This window comes from Pseudophryne corroboree, chromosome 7 (assembly GCF_028390025.1).
Source record: "Pseudophryne corroboree isolate aPseCor3 chromosome 7, aPseCor3.hap2, whole genome shotgun sequence".
In the NCBI taxonomy this organism is placed as follows: Eukaryota; Metazoa; Chordata; class Amphibia; order Anura; family Myobatrachidae; genus Pseudophryne; species Pseudophryne corroboree.
Window position 1 is genome coordinate 505936230 of NC_086450.1, and position 23917 is coordinate 505960146.

The 23917-nt window shown below is 47.2% G+C and overlaps 1 protein-coding gene across 7 annotated transcripts in view; it reads left to right on the top strand.

Annotated features, from left to right (window-relative positions):
* The window catches only part of LOC134945845 (uncharacterized), a 183795-nt gene that overhangs the window by 125990 nt on the left and 33888 nt on the right, over positions 1-23917 (top strand). For 6 of the 7 annotated variants that reach the window (XM_063935366.1, XM_063935367.1, XM_063935368.1 and 3 more), the window contains 3 exons: positions 4059-4427; positions 5706-6011; positions 6099-6449. In XM_063935366.1, coding sequence (XP_063791436.1) covers positions 4059-4427; positions 5706-6011; positions 6099-6449 — 1026 coding nt within the window. The remainder of the gene's footprint in view (positions 1-4058; positions 4428-5705; positions 6012-6098; positions 6450-23917) is intronic. The other variant, XM_063935372.1, reaches the window with a different exon arrangement.

The window sequence follows — 23917 nt, forward strand, 5'->3', positions numbered from 1 at the left end:
AGAGACCTTTCTGTGACAGCTGTCACGGGGGGTCTCTGCATTCGGGGAAAGGGGTCCCATGTGTAAACATGGGGCCCCTTTCAGTCCGTTTGGTCCGGGTAATTGCGGTTTGTTTTTTTGCCAAGTATGTGGATTATAATCTGGACCCTGGATCAGGTGAGTATAATTTTATTCACAGGTACCCCGGATTCTTCAGTGACGAGGGGGACGTGGCAGTCGGCGGGTCAACATAGGTAAGTATGTATGTGTCGACATGTGTGAAATAAAGTTTTACTCTCACGGTGTGTGTCTCCTGTTTTTATTTGGGTATTTTTTTTCCAGTAGAACTACAGGTACCAGCGGGCCCGTTTTTCTCCTGCATGCTGGTACTTGTGGTTCTCCAAGTACCAGCTTGCAGGGGTGGCTTGCTGGGACTTGTAGTACTACTGGAAAAAAACAATATTCTTTACATTTTCTCAAGGCTATCAGCCTCCCATCCGCAGCTCTTGGATGGGGGGGGACAGCCTCAAGCTTCACCCTTGGCCCTTGGGTGGCTGGGGGGGGACCCCTTGATTGAAGAGGACCCCACTCCCCCAGGGTACCCCGGCCAGGGGTGACTAGTTGGATATTTAATGCCACGGCCGCAGGGCGCTGTATAAAAGTGACCCCCGGCTGTGGCATTATCTGTCCAGCTAGTGGAGCCCGATGCTGGTGTAAAAAATACGGGGGACCGATACTCTTTTTGTCCCCCGTATTTTTTGCACAAGCACCAGGCGCAGAGCCCGGTGCTGGTTTTAAAAATAGGGGGGATCCCCTGTAATTTCCCACCCCCCGGATTTTTAGAACCAGGACCAGCTCGAAGAGCCCGAGGCTGGTTATGCTTTGGAGGGGGGACCCCACGCAATTTTTTTTCACATTTTTACCATTCCATTTAAAAAATATATATATATATATTTTTAAAATTATATAAATAATACTTGTGCCTCCAAAAAAGACAAACCAAGTACCTAATCCCTTCTAATATAAATAGATATGCTATTACCAACAAAAAAAACACCAAAAAAAACATGTTTTAAATTTTTTTTATTAGATTGCGCCACCAAAGTGTGGCGGATTGAAAATGATGAATTTACTGTCTAAAAGCATTGTTGTCGAATTTCCAAACTTCAATTGAATATACTTTTGGCTAATTGCCGCATTTGTACCATTGCAGAAATGTCGAATTTCACAAAACTCGGATTTCAAAAAGTCGAATTTGGAAAGTCCGTTTTTTTGTCGAAAAGTGCTGTATTGCATTGTCGATTTTTTTGGGGGGGTGAAAAAGTCCAGTTTTTCGACAATTTCGGGAATTCGACCGCAATTGCATATACCCCTTAGAGAACAACGATGACTGTATTATTACTTATTAATACTAAAGACAAGATTATTAGGATGATGTCTAATTCAGTTCAATTCAATAGAATTACAGATACACACATACTTGATAGATACTCTGATACATACGTGATTGATGATTCATACATGCATGATACATGGTAGAGGAATACGCAATACATGAAATATAGTCAAACATGATATAGGAATATTTAATAGTTAAATATTTATAGTTTGTATCTACTGTATGTAGCACCACCACCATATTCAACAGTGCTGTAAAGGGACTGCTTATCTTTTACATTGGTCCCCGCCCTTCTGGAGCTTGTAGTTTATATCTCCCCCATCCCAGGTACACACACACTAGGGTACATTTTTACCAGCAGCCGATTACTGTACCATTATGTCTTTGAAGTGTAGGTAGAAATTGGTGCACCAGGGGAAACCCACACACACATGGGGAGTACATGAAACCTAGACACATATATGGCCTGTAGGTGAAATTAAACTCTGCAAAGCAGTAACTGCTGATGCAGTATAACTTCCTTGTGTCTTGTTGCTGTGCTCAGTCTTGCCATGGTGTATGACCTGTGACATGAAATTGTCTTCCACAACCTCACCTTTGTAGTAGAGTTTGGCTGTTCCTCACCCAGTTTTATGCCTCCTTCACAGCTGTTTCTGTTTCAGTTAATGTTTTAACCTACATATGAAAATGATGATCATTATCACCTGTTTGCTATGATTGGTTAATCATACATCTGACTATAATCTGACTGTGTGCAAGTGCACCTAGAAGAATTTATGCTGTTTTGAAGACAAAGGGTGGTCACACCAAATATTGATTTGATTTAGATTTCTCTTCTGTTCATTCACTTTGCATTTTGTTAATGATAAAAATAAACTATTAACACTTCTATTTTTTAAAGCATTCTTACTTTGCAGCAATTTTGTTATATTTCTAAATGGTTGGAAACACAAGGGTGGGCCTCATAAAGCACTAAAAGACTATTTTAATATGCAGACAAATAAATAGATCAAAGGTCTTGCTACCAAAAGTGGCGGTCAGATCTCAACCCCTTAAAACAACATGCATATCAGTGATAGTACAGCGGTCTCCTTCACATTAGACCAGGAATATTCCAGGCCACATCCCTACGCGTTTCGTCATCAAGACTTCATCAGAGAGCAACTCTCTATGGTGGCGTCTAAAGATGTCTGCATGCACGGGTGATAATAGTGGGCATCTCAGCCCTCGCACATTCAGCCACATGGATGTACACAGGGGAAGGAGTTTGTAGCAGCATTTGTCACAGAAGGATGACCACCAACAGACGCTGCTGACTCAGAATCAGGCACAATATATTTAATGTAGCACATTTGTCTTACAGTTTGGACAATTATTATTATCCTTTATTTACATGGCACCACAAGGGTTCCACAGAGCCTAACAAAGTACATAAACAATGACCAAAACAAGAAAACAGCAACTTAGAGTACAAGACAATATAGGACAAGTACAGGGTATATAATCATTGCTGCATCAGGGGACAGGACACTGAAATAAGCAGCAGGGTGACAGATACCGAGGGTTAAGTGCCAAAGTAGAGAGTATGGAGTAGATGATAGTATAAGTAAGAGAAGGAAAAGCAGATGAGGGAAGAGGGCCCTGCTCGTGAGAGCTTACAGTCTAAAGGGGAGAAGCAGACAGACAGGTGTGACACAGATGCATGCAGCAGAGGGTTAGGATGAGAGATGACTGGGTTTGGTGAAGAAGTGGGTCTCCTGATTATAGTTTTGTGGTGAAGAGTCTACTAAGGAGAGGTGGAGAATTCCAGCGGTAGGGAGCACCAATGGCAAAATCTTGGGAGGCAGGAATTGGAGGAAGTAATCAGAAGCAGTAGAGGAGAAGTGCATTTGTGGAGCGGAGAGGGCGGCCGGATGTGTAAAGGGAGATAAGGTCAGAGATGTAGATGGGAGAGGAGTGGGTGAGGGCTTTATCAGTGAGTGTGAGAAACATGAAATGGATTCTGAAGGGGAAGGGAAGCCAGTGAAGGGCTTGTAGGAGAGGTGGACGTAGTGCGTTTGGTGAGGAAGATGAGCCGGGCTGCAGCATTGAGGATAGATTGGAGTGGAGAGAGGTATTTGTCAGTGAGACCAGATAGGAGGAGGTTACAGTAATCCAGTCTGGAGATGACCAGTGAGTGGATGAGGGTCTTATCTGCGTCCAGGGTGAGAAATGAATGCCCTATAGACACATTTGGGTAACAGCTGCTTTGAGGTGAAGGAATGTACAGGCTCCTGCTCACCTAATCCCTGCCGACATGTCACCTTTTTTTCCCATGCCAGCATTCATTGTGATCACTGCAGTCATACTGTTCGTAAAATGACATATTCTACCAACCTGCAGGTAGTTGCGTAAGTGGTAGACTGAGCTTGAAGTGATGATAGGTAAGTGGCATGCGGGAGGCCCCTCACACTTTTACCTTATGTCCCAATAAATTATACTTTTTCCCTTATTCCCTGTTATTTTCACAACATTACAAATCATTCAGAATAATGAATTTTCCTCTTTATGTATAAGACCATATGAGTTCATTATCTACAGACAGGAGATTTTCTGATCACTGCACAGAGAAGGTCACAAATACAGGATCCACAAATTGTCATTTTCCCATTAGAAGCATCACGTTGTTTTATTCCCACAGATTTCCAGGAGTTCCAGGTGAGTCCCATCCACAAGACACAGAGGTGGGCTGATGATGACAAGGAGACCTTCTGTTGTGTGGCCTCCAACTGCCGGAAGGACATCCAGGTAACCTGGACGGTGACGGAGGATGGTGGAGAGAAGGTCACAGTCTCGGACAGTCAGACGCACAGTGATGGAGAAAGTGGCCGGTTACTCAGCACTTACACTGTGATAACAGACCAGTCACAGGTGGATGGGTTATACAATGCTATCAGCAGACTGAGCTTCACACCAACGTTATCCAAACACAAGAGGATGGAGATTGCCTGCAAGTTCCTCTGCGATGGGAAGTCAATGGAGAAACATATGCAATGGGGCCTTACTATATGTAAGTGTACGCATGAGTCACACCGCCTCCCGAATTTGTACAAGTTTTTAAAACACAGTAGCAGAAATGTATGGGACGTTCCTGGACGGTGACTGGGAGGTAACGGGAGTGGCTAAAAAGGCGCATGTGTTTAATAGGAGTGTTACAAAGACGCTGATGGAGACACAGCCTCCCATGGGGCAGGTGCAAGTTCTAAAGACGCACCTAGTGGTATGTCTATGTCTGCGGGTGCTGACAGCAGGTGTCCCAGGCCTTGCACATTCGGACGCAGGCTGCACACCCGGGAAGGATTTTGTAGCAGCAATAGCATAATGTCACAGGCACAATATCTCTCCCGGCTGAACGGGTGGATGGCCCAGGATGGGGAGTGATCTGTAATAGGCAATGTACAGTTGGGGCACACTGTCACACATTTGTGCTTGCATGCAGACCTGGAACCAGATGAGAGAGAGCTTTTAGTGCCTCAGTATCTTAGATGAAATGCATGTGCTTATTTTGTGTGTTTTGCAACCATCGATGGTCTAGGGCTAATGGCAAGTGTTTCTGCCACCGATGGCATGGCACAGATGCGCGTTGCTGCTTGCACTTCTGCATGCGACTCAGAATCAGGCTCACAGTGACCTTACGCGTCGTTTGACCATCTTTTCAACTTGAAATCTAATTTGTGGGAAATCTATGTGGAAAATAATGTAACACAAATACTAGAATACTGTATGTAATACTTTGCAACAGCTTTTTCCCCTCACTTTGTAATACTACTTTATTACAGAACTTCACTAATAAAACACAGTTCTGTAAAGCCCACTGAAATCTATTCATTAAGTAAATACCGTAAAGTGTTCAGTCCCTGTATGGTCACTCCTAGGGGGGAGGGGTTTCAAGCCTTGGAGAGTGATAAAGTGAAGACATTGCCCATAGTTGGATGTGGTTAAGATCCCAGCGGTCAGCATACCGACGCCAGGATCTGTCCGCCAGAATGCTATTCCCATTTGTGGCTGTGTACAACACCCATAGAGTGGGAACAAAACCTGTGGCGAGCGTAGCGAGTCCGCAAGGGCTTTGTTGCGCTTTCCCCCCTCCCTCTTGACGGCAGGGATCCTGGTGTCGATATGTTGACTGACAGGATCCCAGCCGCCGGTCAAGCATGCCCAACGCCCAATAGCAACCAGCTTCTGTCATTTGTTATACTGTGAGGGGCTGTAATGGGTAGCTTCTCCACTTTATCTCTCTCCAAGATTTGATGCATCTCCCTCTAAATGTTCTCCTATTCTCTACCAGTGAGACCCCGGCTATCTGCCCCTATACAGCTGTCCCTGTGTGACTCCGGGGATATCCTGTGCTCTATGGCTCTGGAGAAGTTTTATCCCAGGGATATCCGGATAACATGGAGCTGCGGAGTTGGACATTACCAGGAGCTGGGAACCGCTACAGACAGAATTATAAAACATACTGACTACACGTTTAATGCTGGAAGTGAATGCAGAGTTCCCGGACATCTCTTCAGGGATCCAGGATTCAGAGTCCGTGTGACGTGGAGACATGAGTCTATGGATGAGGCGGAGTCCCGGGAAGTGTGTGTAACAGGTGACATCACTGAGAATGGTGGATTCTGCTTTATTAATGTCTATTTACTCTTCACACTGTCTCCCATTATACCTCTCTGTGTTACAGACCTTCCTTGGCGCCCAGTGATGGATGATATCGTAACACCAACATTATTACACAGCACAGAGGCCAAACTGCAGTGCAGAATCCGGGGGTACTACCCGGGTGACCTGGGGGTGACGTGGATGAGGAGAGAAGCTGGAAAGCAGGAATTGTATGAGGTGTCTCCCAGTGACAGATACAAGATCCCAGTAATGGAGATCACACAGGAGCCTGATAAGACTTACACCTGCACAGCCAGCCTGATTGTAGCTGTGTCAGCGGTAACGGAACACGGGTCAGAATTCATCTGCCGGGTGACGCACCCCACTCTGGTGACCCCACAGGAGAAGAGGACGGGAGAGCTCAGGGTGACAGGTGAGTGGAAAATAGTAACCATATGACAAGGCAGTGTCTAATGCAGGGGTGGCCAACCACTCAGAGGCAAAGAGCCAAAAAATCCTGTAGTCAAGGCCAGGGCAAGAGCAACTATCATGCACACGTCTTAGGCGCGCGTGCAAAAATGGGGACATGGCCTAGTTGTCCCCAGTGCCAGATACACATGTCCCCACAGTGCCAGATACATACATGCCCCTAGTGCCAGATACTTATATGCCCCCAGTGCCAGATACTTATATGCCTCCAGTGCCAGATTAGACATGTCCCCACAGTGCACTCCCCCCCCCCCCCCCACTCCCCCCCACCAGTGCTGCTCACTGCCGTGCTGCTGCTCTGCTGTCTGTGAGGGGAGGAGAGTGCAGCGTGCGCCTCTCCTGCCCCTCAGTCTCCGGCGGCGGTGTCTATCTTCAATTCAGCGTTGGCCCGTGAGTCAATCAGAGCTCGCGGTCCAGCAGCCAATCAGGAGCCTTAGCTGCCGGTCCGCGAGCTCTGATTGGCTCACGGGCCGGCGCCGATTTGAAGGTAGTCACCGCCGCCGGAGACCTTAGAAGAAGTCTGTATGCCGAGCCGCATGCGGATGATGAAAGAGGCGCATACGGCTCGAGAGCCGCGGGTTGGCCACCGCTGGTCTAAAGTATACTTCTTAATTAATTTGAAACATTCCAACAACACCAGTTATTTATTTCTGATAATCTAATTTTATAATTTCTTACTTTGGTATATTCTCTTAGACATCTCAGCCTTTATGGGATGTTATTGCAATGGATGCGATAGCCCAGGAGCGGAACTACCCTTGGTGCAGCAGGTGTATTGCACCTGGGCCCTGAGGACTAAGCGAACCACTGCTGCCCAGACCAAAAATAACCTATCCCCTGCCCCCCCCTGCAGGCCATTTTGAGCACTGTCGGGTGAATGGCCCAGTGCAGAGAGCAGGGTGGACCCCACTGCCTGTGGGACCTGCCCCTTACCATAGGGAGGCGGGGCTGACCTTGTGTGTGCCGGACTAAGTGAGAAGTCCTGCCACCTCTCAGCGCGGATGATAACAGACACATTCTGCCTCTAATTACCTAACAGCTGCTGTCAGTGAATTAAAGGCAGTTCATAACCGGTGTATCTGGCACTGTCAGAGTCTGCCTGACCGAGTGCCACACTGAGGAAAGCATAAGGGGTGGGGGTCCTAGTGACAGACAGAGCAGCGGTCACTGTTTTCCTGCCTCACCAGGGTACATGCCCCCATTTCTCCATACCCCGCAGGACATTGTGCTTGTATCCCTGTCACCCACTGTCTCTCCCTGTCACCCATTTTCTATTCCTGTCACCCTCTGCCTCCCTTTGCCTTCTGTTGTCACCCTCTGCCCCCTCCTGCCTTACGCTATCACACTCTGCCTCTCCCTGTCTCCCACTGCCGCGTGGCATATTATAAACTTGGGTTGGGGTGGAGGAGGGGGGCCCAAATTATATTTTTGCACCTGGGCCCACCACACACAAGTTCTACCTCTACGATAGCCCATAGCAAATGTAGTGTAAATAAAGACCAAAGTTTTAGATTGTTGTGGAGTTTTAAATTGTGCACAGTACTTTTAAAATGTCAAACATTATTAAATTAAGCACAAAATATTCATTAATATCTGCAAGATCTGGGATGTTAAAAATAAGATAAATATATTATTATAATAATTTGTTGCCTTTACCTCTTTAATATATATCTATGGGCAAAGTATTGGAGTTTATCTCAATCAATTATTTCCTCTGCTGTTTTGGTCATTACCAGCTAATACCATTCATTCCAATACTGCAGGATGTCCTTACAAATAATGATTATTCCAAGTGTTTCTTTCTATACAACGGCTCCGCTAATCTCCAATTTCCAGTCATAATGACTTACATGCCTGCCTGATTATCTAAGAGCCAAATTCAATTAGCCTCATCAAGTTAACGGAGGTGAATAAAGGAGGTAGCCTCAGGCCTTATCACTAGAGATGAGCGCCTGAAATTTTTCGGGTTTTGTGTTTTGGTTTTGGGTTCGGTTCCGCGGCCGTGTTTTGGGTTCGAACGCGTTTTGGCAAAACCTCACCGAATTTTTTTTGTCGGATTCGGGTGTGTTTTGGATTCGGGTGTTTTTTTCAAAAAACACTAAAAAACAGCTTAAATCATAGAATTTGGGGGTCATTTTGATCCCAAAGTATTATTAACCTCAAAAACCATAATTTACACTCATTTTCAGTCTATTCTGAATACCTCACACCTCACAATATTATTTTTAGTCCTAAAATTTGCACCGAGGTCGCTGTGTGAGTAAGATAAGCGACCCTAGTGGCCGACACAAACACCGGGCCCATCTAGGAGTGGCACTGCAGTGTCACGCAGGATGTCCCTTCCAAAAAACCCTCCCCAAACAGCACATGACGCAAAGAAAAAAAGAGGCGCAATGAGGTAGCTGTGTGAGTAAGATTAGCGACCCTAGTGGCCGACACAAACACCGGGCCCATCTAGGAGTGGCACTGCAGTGTCACGCAGGATGGCCCTTCCAAAAAACCCTCCCCAAACAGCACATGACGCAAAGAAAAAAAGAGGCGCAATGAGGTAGCTGTGTGAGTAAGATTAGCGACCCTAGTGGCCGACACAAACACCGGGCCCATCTAGGAGTGGCACTGCAGTGTCACGCAGGATGTCCCTTCCAAAAAACCCTCCCCAAACAGCACATGACGCAAAGAAAAAAAGAGGCGCAATGAGGTAGCTGACTGTGTGAGTAAGATTAGCGACCCTAGTGGCCGACACAAACACCGGGCCCATCTAGGAGTGGCACTGCAGTGTCACGCAGGATGTCCCTTCCAAAAAACCCTCCCCAATCAGCACATGATGCATAGAAAAAGAAAAGAAAAAAGAGGTGCAAGATGGAATTGTCCTTGGGCCCTCCCACCCACCCTTATGTTGTATAAACAAAACAGGACATGCACACTTTAACCAACCCATCATTTCAGTGACAGGGTCTGCCACACGACTGTGACTGATATGACGGGTTGGTTTGGACCCCCCCCAAAAAAGAAGCAATTAATCTCTCCTTGCACAAACTGGCTCTACAGAGGCAAGATGTCCACCTCATCTTCACCCTCCGATATATCACCGTGTACATCCCCCTCCTCACAGATTATCAATTCGTCCCCACTGGAATCCACCATCTCAGCTCCCTGTGTACTTTGTGGAGGCAATTGCTGCTGGTCAATGTCTCCGCGGAGGAATGGATTATAATTCATTTTAATGAACATCATCTTCTCCACATTTTCTGGATGTAACCTCGTACGCCGATTGCTGACAAGGTGAGCGGCGGCACTAAACACTCTTTCGGAGTACACACTTGTGGGAGGGCAACTTAGGTAGAATAAAGCCAGTTTGTGCAAGGGCCTCCAAATTGCCTCTTTTTCCTGCCAGTATAAGTACGGACTGTGTGACGTGCCTACTTGGATGCGGTCACTCATATAATCCTCCACCATTCTATCAATGTTGAGAGAATCATATGCAGTGACAGTAGACGACATGTCCGTAATCGTTGTCAGGTCCTTCAGTCCGGACCAGATGTCAGCATCAGCAGTCGCTCCAGACTGCCCTGCATCACCGCCAGCGGGTGGGCTCGGAATTCTGAGCCTTTTCCTCGCACCCCCAGTTGCGGGAGAATGTGAAGGAGGAGATGTTGACAGGTCGCGTTCCGCTTGACTTGACAATTTTGTCACCAGCAGGTCTTTCAACCCCAGCAGACCTGTGTCTGCCGGAAAGAGAGATCCAAGGTAGGCTTTAAATCTAGGATCGAGCACGGTGGCCAAAATGTAGTGCTCTGATTTCAACAGATTGACCACCCGTGAATCCTTGTTAAGCGAATTAAGGGCTGCATCCACAAGTCCCACATGCCTAGCGGAATCGCTCCCTTTTAGCTCCTTCTTCAATGCCTCCAGCTTCTTCTGCAAAAGCCTGATGAGGGGAATGACCTGACTCAGGCTGGCAGTGTCTGAACTGACTTCACGTGTGGCAAGTTCAAAGGGCATCAGAACCTTGCACAACGTTGAAATCATTCTCCACTGCACTTGAGACAGGTGCATTCCACCTACTATATCGTGCTCAATTGTATAGGCTTGAATGGCCTTTTGCTGCTCCTCCAACCTCTGAAGCATATAGAGGGTTGAATTCCACCTCGTTACCACTTCTTGCTTCAGATGATGGCAGGGCAGGTTCAGTAGTTTTTGGTGGTGCTCCAGTTTTCTGTACGTGGTGCCTGTACGCCGAAAGTGTCCCGCAATTCTTCTGGCCACCGACAGCATCTCTTGCACGCCCCTGTCGTTTTTTAAAAAATTCTGCACCACCAAATTCAAGGTATGTGCAAAACATGGGACGTGCTGGAATTGGCCCAGATTTAATGCACACACAATATTGCTGGCGTTGTCCGATGCCACAAATCCACAGGAGAGTCCAATTGGGGTAAGCCATTCCGCGATGATCTTCCTCAGTTGCCGTAAGAGGTTTTCAGCTGTGTGCGTATTCTGGAAAGCGGTGATACAAAGCGTAGCCTGCCTAGGAAAGAGTTGGCGTTTGCGAGATGCTGCTACTGGTGCCGCCGCTGCTGTTCTTGCGGCGGGAGTCCATACATCTACCCAGTGGGCTGTCACAGTCATATAGTCCTGACCCTGCCCTGCTCCACTTGTCCACATGTCCGTGGTTAAGTGGACATTGGGTACAGCTGCATTTTTTAGGACACTGGTGACTCTTTTTCTGAGGTCTGTGTACATTTTCGGTATCGCCTGCCTAGAGAAATGGAACCTAGATGGTATTTGGTACCGGGGACACAGTACCTCCAACAAGTCTCTAGTTGGCTCTGCAGTAATGATGGATACCGGAACCACGTTTCTCACCACCCAGGATGCCAAGGCCTCAGTTATCCGCTTTGCAGTAGGATGACTGCTGTGATATTTCATCTTCCTCGCAAAGGACTGTTGAACAGTCAATTGCTTACTGGAAGTAGTACAAGTGGGCTTACGACTTCCCCTCTGGGATGACCATCGACTCCCAGCGGCAACAACAGCAGCGCCAGCAGCAGTAGGCGTTACACGCAAGGATGCATCGGAGGAATCCCAGGCAGGAGAGGACTCGTCAGAATTGCCAGTGACATGGCCTGCAGGACTATTGGCATTCCTGGGGAAGGAGGAAATTGACACTGAGGGAGTTGGTGGGGTGGTTTGCGTGAGCTTGGTTACAAGAGGAAGGGATTTACTGGTCAGTGGACTGCTTCCGCTGTCACCCAAAGTTTTTGAACTTGTCACTGACTTATTATGAATGCGCTGCAGGTGACGTATAAGGGAGGATGTTCCGAGGTGGTTAACGTCCTTACCCCTACTTATTACAGCTTGACAAAGGGAACACACGGCTTGACACCTGTTGTCCGCATTTCTGGTGAAATACCTCCACACCGAAGAGCTGATTTTTTTGGTATTTTCACCTGGCATGTCAACGGCCATATTCCTCCCACGGACAACAGGTGTCTCCCCGGGTGCCTGACTTAAACAAACCACCTCACCATCAGAATCCTCCTGGTCAATTTCCTCCCCAGCGCCAGCAACACCCATATCCTCCTCATCCTGGTGTACTTCAACACTGACATCTTCAATCTGACTATCAGGAACTGGACTGCGGGTGCTCCTTCCAGCACTTGCAGGGGGCGTGCAAATGGTGGAAGGCGCATGCTCTTCACGTCCAGTGTTGGGAAGGTCAGGCATCGCAACCGACACAATTGGACTCTCCTTGTGGATTTGGGATTTCGAAGAATGCACAGTTCTTTGCTGTGCTGCTTTTGCCAGCTTGAGTCTTTTCATTTTTCTAGCGAGAGGCTGAGTGCTTCCATCCTCATGTGAAGCTGAACCACTAGCCATGAACATAGGCCAGGGCCTCAGCCGTTCCTTGCCACTCCGTGTGGTAAATGGCATATTGGCAAGTTTACGCTTCTCCTCCGACAATTTTATTTTAGGTTTTGGAGTCCTTTTTTTACTGATATTTGGTGTTTTGGATTTGACATGCTCTGTACTATGACATTGGGCATCGGCCTTGGCAGACGACGTTGCTGGCATTTCATCGTCTCGGCCATGACTAGTGGCAGCAGCTTCAGCACGAGGTGGAAGTGGATCTTGATCTTTCCCTAATTTTGGAACCTCAACATTTTTGTTCTCCATATTTTAATAGGCACAACTAAAAGGCACCTCAGGTAAACAATGGAGATGGATGGATTGGATACTAGTATACAATTATGGACGGGCTGCCGAGTGCCGACACAGAGGTAGCCACAGCCGTGAACTACCGCACTGTACTGTGTCTGCTGCTAATATAGACTGGTTGATAAAGAGATAGTATACTCGTAACTAGTATGTATGTATAAAGAAAGAAAAAAAAACCACGGTTAGGTGGTATATACAATTATGGACGGGCTGCCGAGTGCCGACACAGAGGTAGCCACAGCCGTGAACTACCGCACTGTACTGTGTCTGCTGCTAATATATAGACTGGTTGATAAAGAGATAGTATACTCGTAACTAGTATGTATGTATAAAGAAAGAAAAAAAAAACACGGTTAGGTGGTATATACAATTATGGACGGGCTGCCGAGTGCCGACACAGAGGTAGCCACAGCCGTGAACTACCGCACTGTACTGTGTCTGCTGCTAATATAGACTGGTTGATAAAGAGATAGTATACTACTAATATTATATATACTGGTGGTCAGGTCACTGGTCACTAGTCACACTGGCAGTGGCACTCCTGCAGCAAAAGTGTGCACTGTTTAATTTTAATATAATATTATGTACTCCTGGCTCCTGCTATAACCTATAACTGGCACTGCAGTAGTGCTCCCCAGTCTCCCCCACAATTATAAGCTGTGTGAGCTGAGCAGTCAGACAGATATATAATATATATAGATGATGCAGCACACTGGCCTGAGCCTGAGCAGTGCACACAGATATGGTATGTGACTGACTGAGTCACTGTGTGTATCGCTTTTTTCAGGCAGAGAACGGATATATTAAATAAACTGCACTGTGTGTCTGGTGGTCACTCACTATATAATATATGATGTACTCCTGGCTCCTGCTATAACCTATAACTGGCACTGCAGTAGTGCTCCCCAGTCTCCCCCACAATTATAAGCTGTGTGAGCTGAGCAGTCAGACAGATATATATAATATTATATATAGATAATAGATGATGCAGCACACTGGCCTGAGCCTGAGCAGTGCACACAGATATGGTATGTGACTGAGTCACTGTGTGCTGTGTATCGCTTTTTTCAGGCAGAGAACGGATTATAAATAAAACTGGTGGTCACTATCAGCAAAACTCTGCACTGTACTGAGTACTCCTAATGCTCCCCAAAATTAGTAAATCAAGTGTCTCTCTAATCTATTCTAAACGGAGAGGACGCCAGCCACGTCCTCTCCCTATCAATCTCAATGCACGTGTGAAAATGGCGGCGACGCGCGGCTCCTTATATAGAATCCGAGTCTCGCGATAGAATCCGAGCCTCGCGAGAATCCGACAGCGTCATGATGACGTTCGGGCGCGCTCGGGTTAACCGAGCAAGGCGGGAAGATCCGAGTCGCTCGGACCCGTGAAAAAAAACATGAAGTTCTGGCGGGTTCGGATTCAGAGAAACCGAACCCGCTCATCTCTACTTATCACCTGAGGCTATTCAATTTCTGATCCTTTCTCACCCGAGCCTCTTGTTAATGCCTGCCATACAAAAAATTCCCGATAGGTGTAGTGCATCAGGCTGACTTTGGGGCTAATTGAATAGCCCCGGGGGATCAATTAGTCCATGGTAAATTACCGCGGCTAATAGAATTCCCCCCTAATGCTAGCCATACATCAGACCAACTTCAGACCAACTTTTCTCCAACACTCCAAACTTCCAACCATCTAACTTGTCTGTTCAACTAAAACAGTGCCCCACACATCTAACCAACTTTTTACCAGTGCTCCACACATCTAACCAACTTTTCATCAGACCAACCAACCTACCAACTTCTGTCCAACTTGTGATGTCACCGAAGTAGGCGGACAGTGCCTTCCTACAGTTCTTCAGTTTTGTTTTGTTTTTTTTCATTTCAAAACATGCAGAATTGTCTTTTTTTCAGTGAAACTGGGCTTTTCTTTCACCGCCATACATTTATTAGATTTACTTGTTTTTATACTGAACTATGGATACCAGCATGGTTGGGCTGCCAAGGCAAATTATATATATATATATATATATATATATATATATATATACCAGATGTAGATATTCGGCACTCCCAATGTAGTAAAATGTACAGCTTGCCTGGTGCCCTCCTGAGCTTCAAAAAGCAAACATATCACAAACGATAGGCGGCACTCTAGGACTTTTCAAAAATCAAGAACATACGTGACCCTGTTCTGACAGCTTAACGTTTCGGTTTCGGTCATTTTCAATCCGCCACACTTTGCTGGCGGAATCTAATAAAAAAATTTAAAAACATGTTTTTTTTGGTGTTTTTTTGGGTGGGTAATAGCATATCTATTTATATTAGAAGGGATTAGGTACTTGGTTTGTCTTTTTTGGAGGCACAAGTATTATTTATATATTTTTAAAAAGATTATTATTATTATTATTATTTTTTTTAAATGGAATGGAAAAAACCTGAAAAAAAATTGCGTGGTGTCCCCCCTCCAAAGCATAACCAGCTTCGGGCTATTCGAGCCGGTCCTGGTTCTAAAAATGCGGGGGAAAAACGGACAGGGGATCCCCCGTATTTTTAAAACCAGCACCGGGCTCTGCGCCTGGTGCTGGTGCAAAAAATACGGGGGACAAAAAGAGTAGGGGTCCCCCGTATTTTTTACACCAGCATCGGGCTCCACTAGCTGGACAGATAATGCCACAGCCGGGGGTCACTTTTATACAGTGCCCTGCGGCCGTGGCATTAAATATCCAACTAGTCACCCCTGGCCGGGGTACCCTGGGGGAGTGGGGACCCCTTCAATCAAGGGGTCCCCCTCCTCAGCCACCCAAGGGCCAGGGGTGAAGCCCGAGGCTGTCCCCCCCATCCAAAGGCTGCGGATGGGGGGCTTATAGCCTTGAGAAAATTAAAAGAATATTGTTTTTTCCAGTAGTACTACAAGTCCCAGCAAGCCTCCCCCGCAAGCTGGTACTTGGAGAACCACAAGTACCAGCATGCGGGAGAAAAACGGGCCCGCTGGTACCTGTAGTTCTAATGGGGGAAAAATACCCAAATAAAAACAGGAGACACACACCGTGAGAGTAAAACTTTATTTCACACATGTCGACACACACATACTTACCTATGTTGACACGAAGCAGTTGGTCCTCTTCTCCAAGTAGAATCCACGGGTACCTGAAAATAAAAGATAATTATACTCACCTGATCCAGGGTCCAGATTATAATCCACGTACTTGGCAAAACAACAAACCGAACACCCGGACCAAACGGACTGAAAGGGGTCCCATGTTTACACATGGGAACCCTTTCCACGAATGCAGAGACACCCCGGTCACAGCTGTCACAGAAGTGTCTCTTCAGCCAATCAGGAAGCGCCACTCCGTGGCACTCACCTGATTGTCTCCGTGCGCGTCTGAAGTGACAGAAGGCTGGCGGAGGGGGGCCGCGTGGGGGGGGGGGTGAATTAGCGGTGCGGGAGCCGGTGCTGGCCCTGGTGGTGGTGAGGGGGAAGGGGTGCCGCGATCTTGGGGGGCAGTGACTGCAGGAGGGGAGCAGAGGTCCCGCGATCGCTGGTGATATGCTAGGGGTGCCGCGATCGTGGATGATATGCGGGGGGTGCCGAGATCGCGGGTGATATGCGGGGGTGCCGGGATCGTGGGTGATATGCGGGGGGTGCCGCGATCGCGGGGGGGGGTGCCGCGATTGCGGGTAAGTTGCGGGGGGTGCCGCGATTGTGGGTAAACTGCAGGGGGTGCCATGATTGCAGGTAAGTTGCGGGGGGTGCCGCGATTGCGGGTAAGCTGCGGGGGGTGCCGCGATCGCGGGTGGGGTGCGGGGGTGCCGCAACCGCAGGTGGGGTGCCAGTGGTAAGCTGCGGGGGGTGCCGCGATCGCGGGTGGGGTGCGGGGGTGCCGCAACCGCAGGTGGGGTGCCAGTGATCGGGGGTGGCGTGCGTGGGTGCAGCAATCATGGGTGGGGTGCGGGGGGTGCCGCGATCGTGGGGTATCGCGGGAGGGGTGCCACTGCTGGGTGTCCTGTGACAGCGGCAGCCCGGCAGCAGTGATGTGCTACCGTAGCGGTGCGGGTGCGGGGGGGGGGGGGGGGGGGTGCGGCGTATTAGCGGTGCGGGTGCGGGGGGGGGGGGGGTGCGGCGTAGTAGCGGTGCGGGTGCGGGGGGGGTGCGGCGAGTTAGCGGTGCGGGGGGGGTGCGGCGAATTAGCGGTGCGGGTGTGGCTGATTAGCGGTGCGGGGGGGTGCGGCTGATTAGCGGTGCGGGTGCGGGGGGGGCTGATTAGCGGTGCGGCGAATTAGCGGTGCGGGTGCGGGGGGGGTGCGGCGAATTAGCGGTGCGTGTGCGGCTGATTAGCGGTGCGGGTGCGGGGGGGGGGTGCGGCGAATTAGCGGTGCGGGTTCGGGGGGGGGGGGGTGCGGCTGATTAGTGGTGCGGGGGGGCGGCGAATTAGCGGTGCAGGTGCGGGGGGGGGGGGGGTGCGGCGAATTAGCGGTGCGGCGAATTAGCGGTGGGGGGGTGCGGCGAATTAGCGGTGCGGGTGCGGGGGGGGGGGGTGCGGCTGATTAGCGGTGCGGGGGTGGGAGGGTGGCTGGCTGGCGGTGAATTACCGTTGCGGGGGAGGGAGGCTGGCTGGCGGTGCGGGTTCGGGGGGGGGGGTGCGGCTGATTAGCGGTGCGGGGGGGGCGGCGAATTAGCGGTGCAGGTGCGGGGGGGGGGTGCGGCGAATTAGCGGTGCGGGTGCGGGGGGGGCTGATTAGCGGTGCGGCGAATTAGCGGGGGGGGTGCGGCGAGTTAGCGGTGCGGGTGCGGGGGGGGTGCGGCTGATTAGCGGTGCGGGTGCGGGGGGGGCTGATTAGCGGTGCGGCGAATTAGCGGTGCGGGGGGGGTGCGGCGAATTAGCGGTGCGGGGGAAGGGGGGGTGCGGCGAATTAGCGGTGCGGGTTCGGGGGGGGGGGTGCGGCTGATTAGCGGTGCGGGGGGGGGCGGCGAATTAGCGGTGCAGGTGCGGGGGGGGGGTGCGGCGAATTAGCGGTGCGGGTGCGGGGGGGGGTGCGGCGAATTAGCGGTGGGGGGGGTGCGGCGAATTAGCGGTGCGGGTGCGGGGGGGGGGGTGCGGCTGATTAGCGGTGCGGGGGTGGGAGGGTGGCTGGCTGGCGGTGAATTACCGTTGCGGGGGAGGGAGGCTGGCTGGCGGCCGGTGAATTACCGGTGTGGCAGCCGGTGCAGGCGGAGGGAGGCTGGCGGGCGGGGTGTAAATTTGCGGTGCGGGAGCCGGTGCGAAGGGAGGCTGGCGGCCGGGGGGGGGAGAATTACTGCTGGGCGGGCTGAGCAGGGCTGAGGGAGGCTGGCGGGATGGATGGGGCGGCCGGCGGAGGAAAGGGACTGGCGGGCGGAGGGGGGTTAATTTGCGGTGGGACTGGCGGCTGGGCAGTGGCGGGTCACCGCGGCTGGGGCGGTGAGGTGGCCGGAGGGGTATGGAGCACAGAGGGTCACCTGCAGCACGAGACAAAAGTAGGCGGACACTAGCAGCCAGTGTCCGCCTACTTATCGTTCAGTTGGGGGGAAGTTTTCCCCTACACCTGAACGATTGGTTGGGAAAATCAAACAGGTTTGATTTTCCCAACTAGTTGGTCAGACCGTTTCTGACCGTTTTTTAGCGTGTGGGAGCAAACGGCTGATAATCGTTTGCTCCCACACACTGCCAGATTATCTTTCCAACCAGCCAACTAGTTGGCTGGTTGGAAATATATCGTCCTGGTGTATGGCTAGCTTAAGTCTGCTGTCAGTTATTTATTTCATTCACATAAATTGCTATATAATCATTTACATTTACAAAGTGCTATATCCCCTTTACAATTAAAGCGCTCTAATGTTTATCATTATTTATATTAAATGAACAATATTCATTAATTGTTAATTGGTGTTAAAAATGTCTTTATGGTGTGTGTAACATATATTATTTATGCTGTGGGAACCATTTATACAGCCATGAAATAATAACTGTTGCCCCTTTGTAACAACAATTAACAGGTAATTAATATTGCCTCTTTAATATAACCGATAAACAATATTGCTCTCTTAATAAAATTACAAATAATCTCTCCTCCCCTAATATAGTGATGGGAGGCGGAGCTCCCCTAATATAGTGATGGGAGGCGGAGCTCCTGTACATTTACACTTGAGCAGTTCTTGGGAGAACACACGGCAGTAATCCAATAAATGATTCTAGTCAGCTGTATTTCGCACTTATTTGTGCATGGTACCAGGCAGGGCCGGTGCAAGGTGTCTTGGCACCCTAGGCAAATTGTCTGCCTACTGCCCCCAACGTCATCAGTTACTCACTTTCCCAGTCACTAAGGTGAAAGTTCATAGGTGGCATCTTATACATTTCCCAGCCGTCTGACTGCATTATCTCTCAAAGATATCATTAATTATTTCATAGCTACACTCAGTGGCACCACCTTCCCTGATCCTGGCTCCCTACCCAGCTGCCTATCTCTTTCTATTTCATTCATCTCACATACATACATACATACATACATACATACATACACTGCCTCCCACATACATACATACATACATACATACATACATACATACATACACTGCCTCCCACATACATACATACATACATACATACATACATACATACATACACTGCCTCTCTCATACATACATACATACATACATACATACATACATACACTGCCTCTCTCATACATACATACATACATACATACATACATTTCCATACACTGCCTCTCTCATATATACATTTATACTCTCTCATTCCTTCACAACTCTCTTTTTCTCTGTCTTTCTCATTCTCGCTCTCTTTTACATATATATTACAGTATCTCCCTTTATTTCTGCCACACACACATCTCTCTTTCTATTTTATTCTGTCTCTTGTACATATATACATACATATTCACTGCCTCTCTCATACATACACTGCCTCTCTCATACATACATACATACATACATACATACACTGCCTCTCTCATACATACACTGCCTCTCTCATACATACATAAATATTCACTGCTTCTCTCATACATACACTACCTCTCTCATACATACATAAATATTCACTGCTTCTCTCATACATACACTACCTCTCTCATACATACATAAATATTCACTGCTTCTCTCATACATACACTACCTCTCTCATACATACATAAATATTCACTGCCTCTCTCATACATACACTGCCTCTCTCATACATACATACATACATACATACATATTCACTGACTCTCTCATACATACACTGCCTCTCTCATACATACATACATACATACATACATATTCACTGACTCTCTCATACATACACTGCCTCTCTCATACATACATACATACATACATACTCACTGCCTCTCTCATACATACACTGCCTCTCTCATACATACATACATACATACATACACTGCCTCTCTCATACATACACTGCCTCTCATACATACATACATACATACATACATATTCACTGACTCTCTCATACATACACTGCCTCTCTCATACATACATACATACATACATACATATTCACTGACTCTCTCATACATACACTGCCTCTCTCATACATACACTGCCTCTCTCATACATACATAAATATTCACTGCTTCTCTCATACATACACTACCTCTCTCATACATACATAAATATTCACTGCTTCTCTCATACATACACTACCTCTCTCATACATACATACATATTCACTGCCTCTCTCATACATACACTGCCTCTCTCATACATACATACATACATACATACATACATACATACACTGCCTCTCTCATACATACACTGCCTCTCTCATACATACATAAATATTCACTGCCTCTCTCATACATACACTGCCTCTCTCATACATACATAAATATTCACTGCTTCTCTCATACATACACTACCTCTCTCATACATACATAAATATTCACTGCTTCTCTCATACATACACTACCTCTCTCATACATACATAAATATTCACTGCTTCTCTCATACATACACTACCTCTCTCATACATACATAAATATTCACTGCCTCTCTCATACATACACTGCCTCTCTCATACATGCATACATACATACATACATATTCACTGACTCTCTCATACATACACTGCCTCTCTCATACATACATACATACATACATATTCACTGACTCTCTCATACATACACTGCCTCTCTCATACATACATACATACATACATACATACTCACTGCCTCTCTCATACATACACTGCCTCTCTCATACATACATACATACATACATACATACATACATACACTGCCTCTCTCATACATACACTGCCTCTCATACATACATACATACATACATACATACATATTCACTGACTCTCTCATACATACACTGCCTCTCTCATACATACATACATACATACATATTCACTGACTCTCTCATACATACACTGCCTCTCTCATACATACACTGCCTCTCTCATACATACATACATACATACATACATATTCACTGACTCTCTCATACATACACTGCCTCTCTCATACATACATACATACATACATACATACACTGCCTCTCTCATTCATACATACATACATACACTGCCTCTCATACATACACTGCCTCTCTCATACATACATACACACACTGCCTCCATCATACATACATACATACACTGCCTCATACATACATACATACATACATACATACATACACTGCCTCTCTCATATATACATTCATACATACATACACACACACACTGCCTCTCTCATACATACACTGCCTCCCTCATACATACATACATACATACATACATACATACATACATATATACATGCACTGCCTCTCTCATACATACACTGCCTCTCTAATACATACACTGCCTCTCATACATACATACATACATACATACACTGCCTCTCATACATACATACACTGCCTCTCTCATATATACATTCATACATACATACACTGCCTCTCTCATACATACACTGCCTCCCTCATACATACATACATACATACATACATACACACACTGCCTCTCTCATACATACATACATACATACATACATACATACACTGCCTCTCTCATATATACATTCATACATACATACACTGCCTCTCATACATACACTGCCTCTCTCATACATACATACATACATACATACATACACTGCCTCTCTAATACATACACTGCCTCTCATACATACACTGCCTCTCTCATACATACACTGCCTCCCTCATACATATATACATACACTGCCTCTCTCATACATACATACATACATACATACATACATACATGCACTGCCTCTCTAATACATACACTTCCTCTCATACATACATACATACATACATATATACACTGCCTCCATACATACACACAGGGTTGATATCGGGTGATCGGCGGTTGGGAGACCACCGGCCACCATACTGAAGCAGGGATCCCGTCTGTCAGATGGCCGCCGGGGGGAGAGGACATCCATACACTGCCTCCATACATATATAAACATACTGTCTCTATACATCCATACACAGCCTCCATACATACATATATACATCCAAACACTGCCTCCATACATACACACACATATATACATCCATACACTGCCTCCATACACATATACAGTACATCCATACACTGCCTCCTTACATATATACAATACGTCCATACACTGCCTCCATACATATATACACTACATCCATACACTGCCTCCTTACATATATACAGTACATCCATACACTGCATCCACACATACATCCATACACTGCCTCCATACATACACACACATATATACATCCATACACTGCCTCCATACATACACACACTGCCTCCTTACATATATACAATACATCCATACACTGCCTCCATACACATATACATTCATACATACACACATATATACAGCCATACACTACCTACATACATACATCCATACACTACCTCCATACATACACACATATATACAATACAGCGATACACAGCCTCCATACGTACATACATACATATATACATTCATACACACACTGCACCGTACGTACGTACGTACTGTTTATACATCCATACACTGCCTCCATACACATATACATTCATACATACACACATATATACAGCCATACACTACCTTCATTCATACATACATACATACATCCATACACTACCTCCGTACATAAACACATATATACAATACAGCGATACACTGCCTCCATATGTACATACATATATACATTCATACACACACTGCACCGTACGTACGTATATACATCCATACACTGCCTCCATACATACACACATATATACAGCCATACACTACCTCCATCAGATAACAAGTGGCGCTTGACAATCAGATAAATTAAAAAAACATTTATTTGTATACAGTGTGTTAAAGTTACAACAAACTCCCGGGAGAATAGAAGTAATGTAACAAATTTCACAGCAATAAAATTGTGCACTATTTTAAAAATACATGATCAATTCCTCAGAAAACCGTTTGTAATAGATGAACTAATATGCACATGCTTACTAAATAACTACGCCTGGGAGATTTTCAACCGTATTAGATTCACTTAGTACACACACAATTATGGTGAAAAAATGTATGTGACCAATAAAGATGATATCTAAACATAAGTCACTCACGGCTTAGTGTGCCAGAAGGTGCTGCATGCGTCACAAATCCATTAGAGTGGATAGCTGGTTTACAAGTGAATGGAAAAGTTACCTCCGCTGGGCAGGAGCCTGTGTTTTCCTTGCTCCCTGGTGTCGTCTCACTGTCCGTCAGAGACACACACCAGAGCCTCAGCGGGTACGGTTGATGCTGCGCCGTGCAGGGTGCCCCAACGAGCCGTTCCAGATGGTTCACACTCCTCCGGTACCTCCGCACTTGCAGACAGGAGGCTGTTTATCTGGTGTTCCGGAGTTTGCCGGTCTGCGCCGGGCTGAAAGGGAGCAGCACCCGCTGTTGTCGCTTCCCCAGATGTCGTTGTCGGCTATAGCCACGGGGACTGGAGCTGCAGTGCAAATGCTCCCAATAGCGATGCTGAATAAACGGGCTTTCGAAAAAGACGCCCTGCTGGCGTTGAAACGCGTTAAGGACACAGGCTTTTTTTCTCTGCAAGGATCTACACCGTTATCAGCTGCTGCACCAACGTTAAATCCGTGCAAAGGAGCCCGTTTATTCAGCATCGCTATTGGGAGCATTTGCACTGCAGCTCCAGTC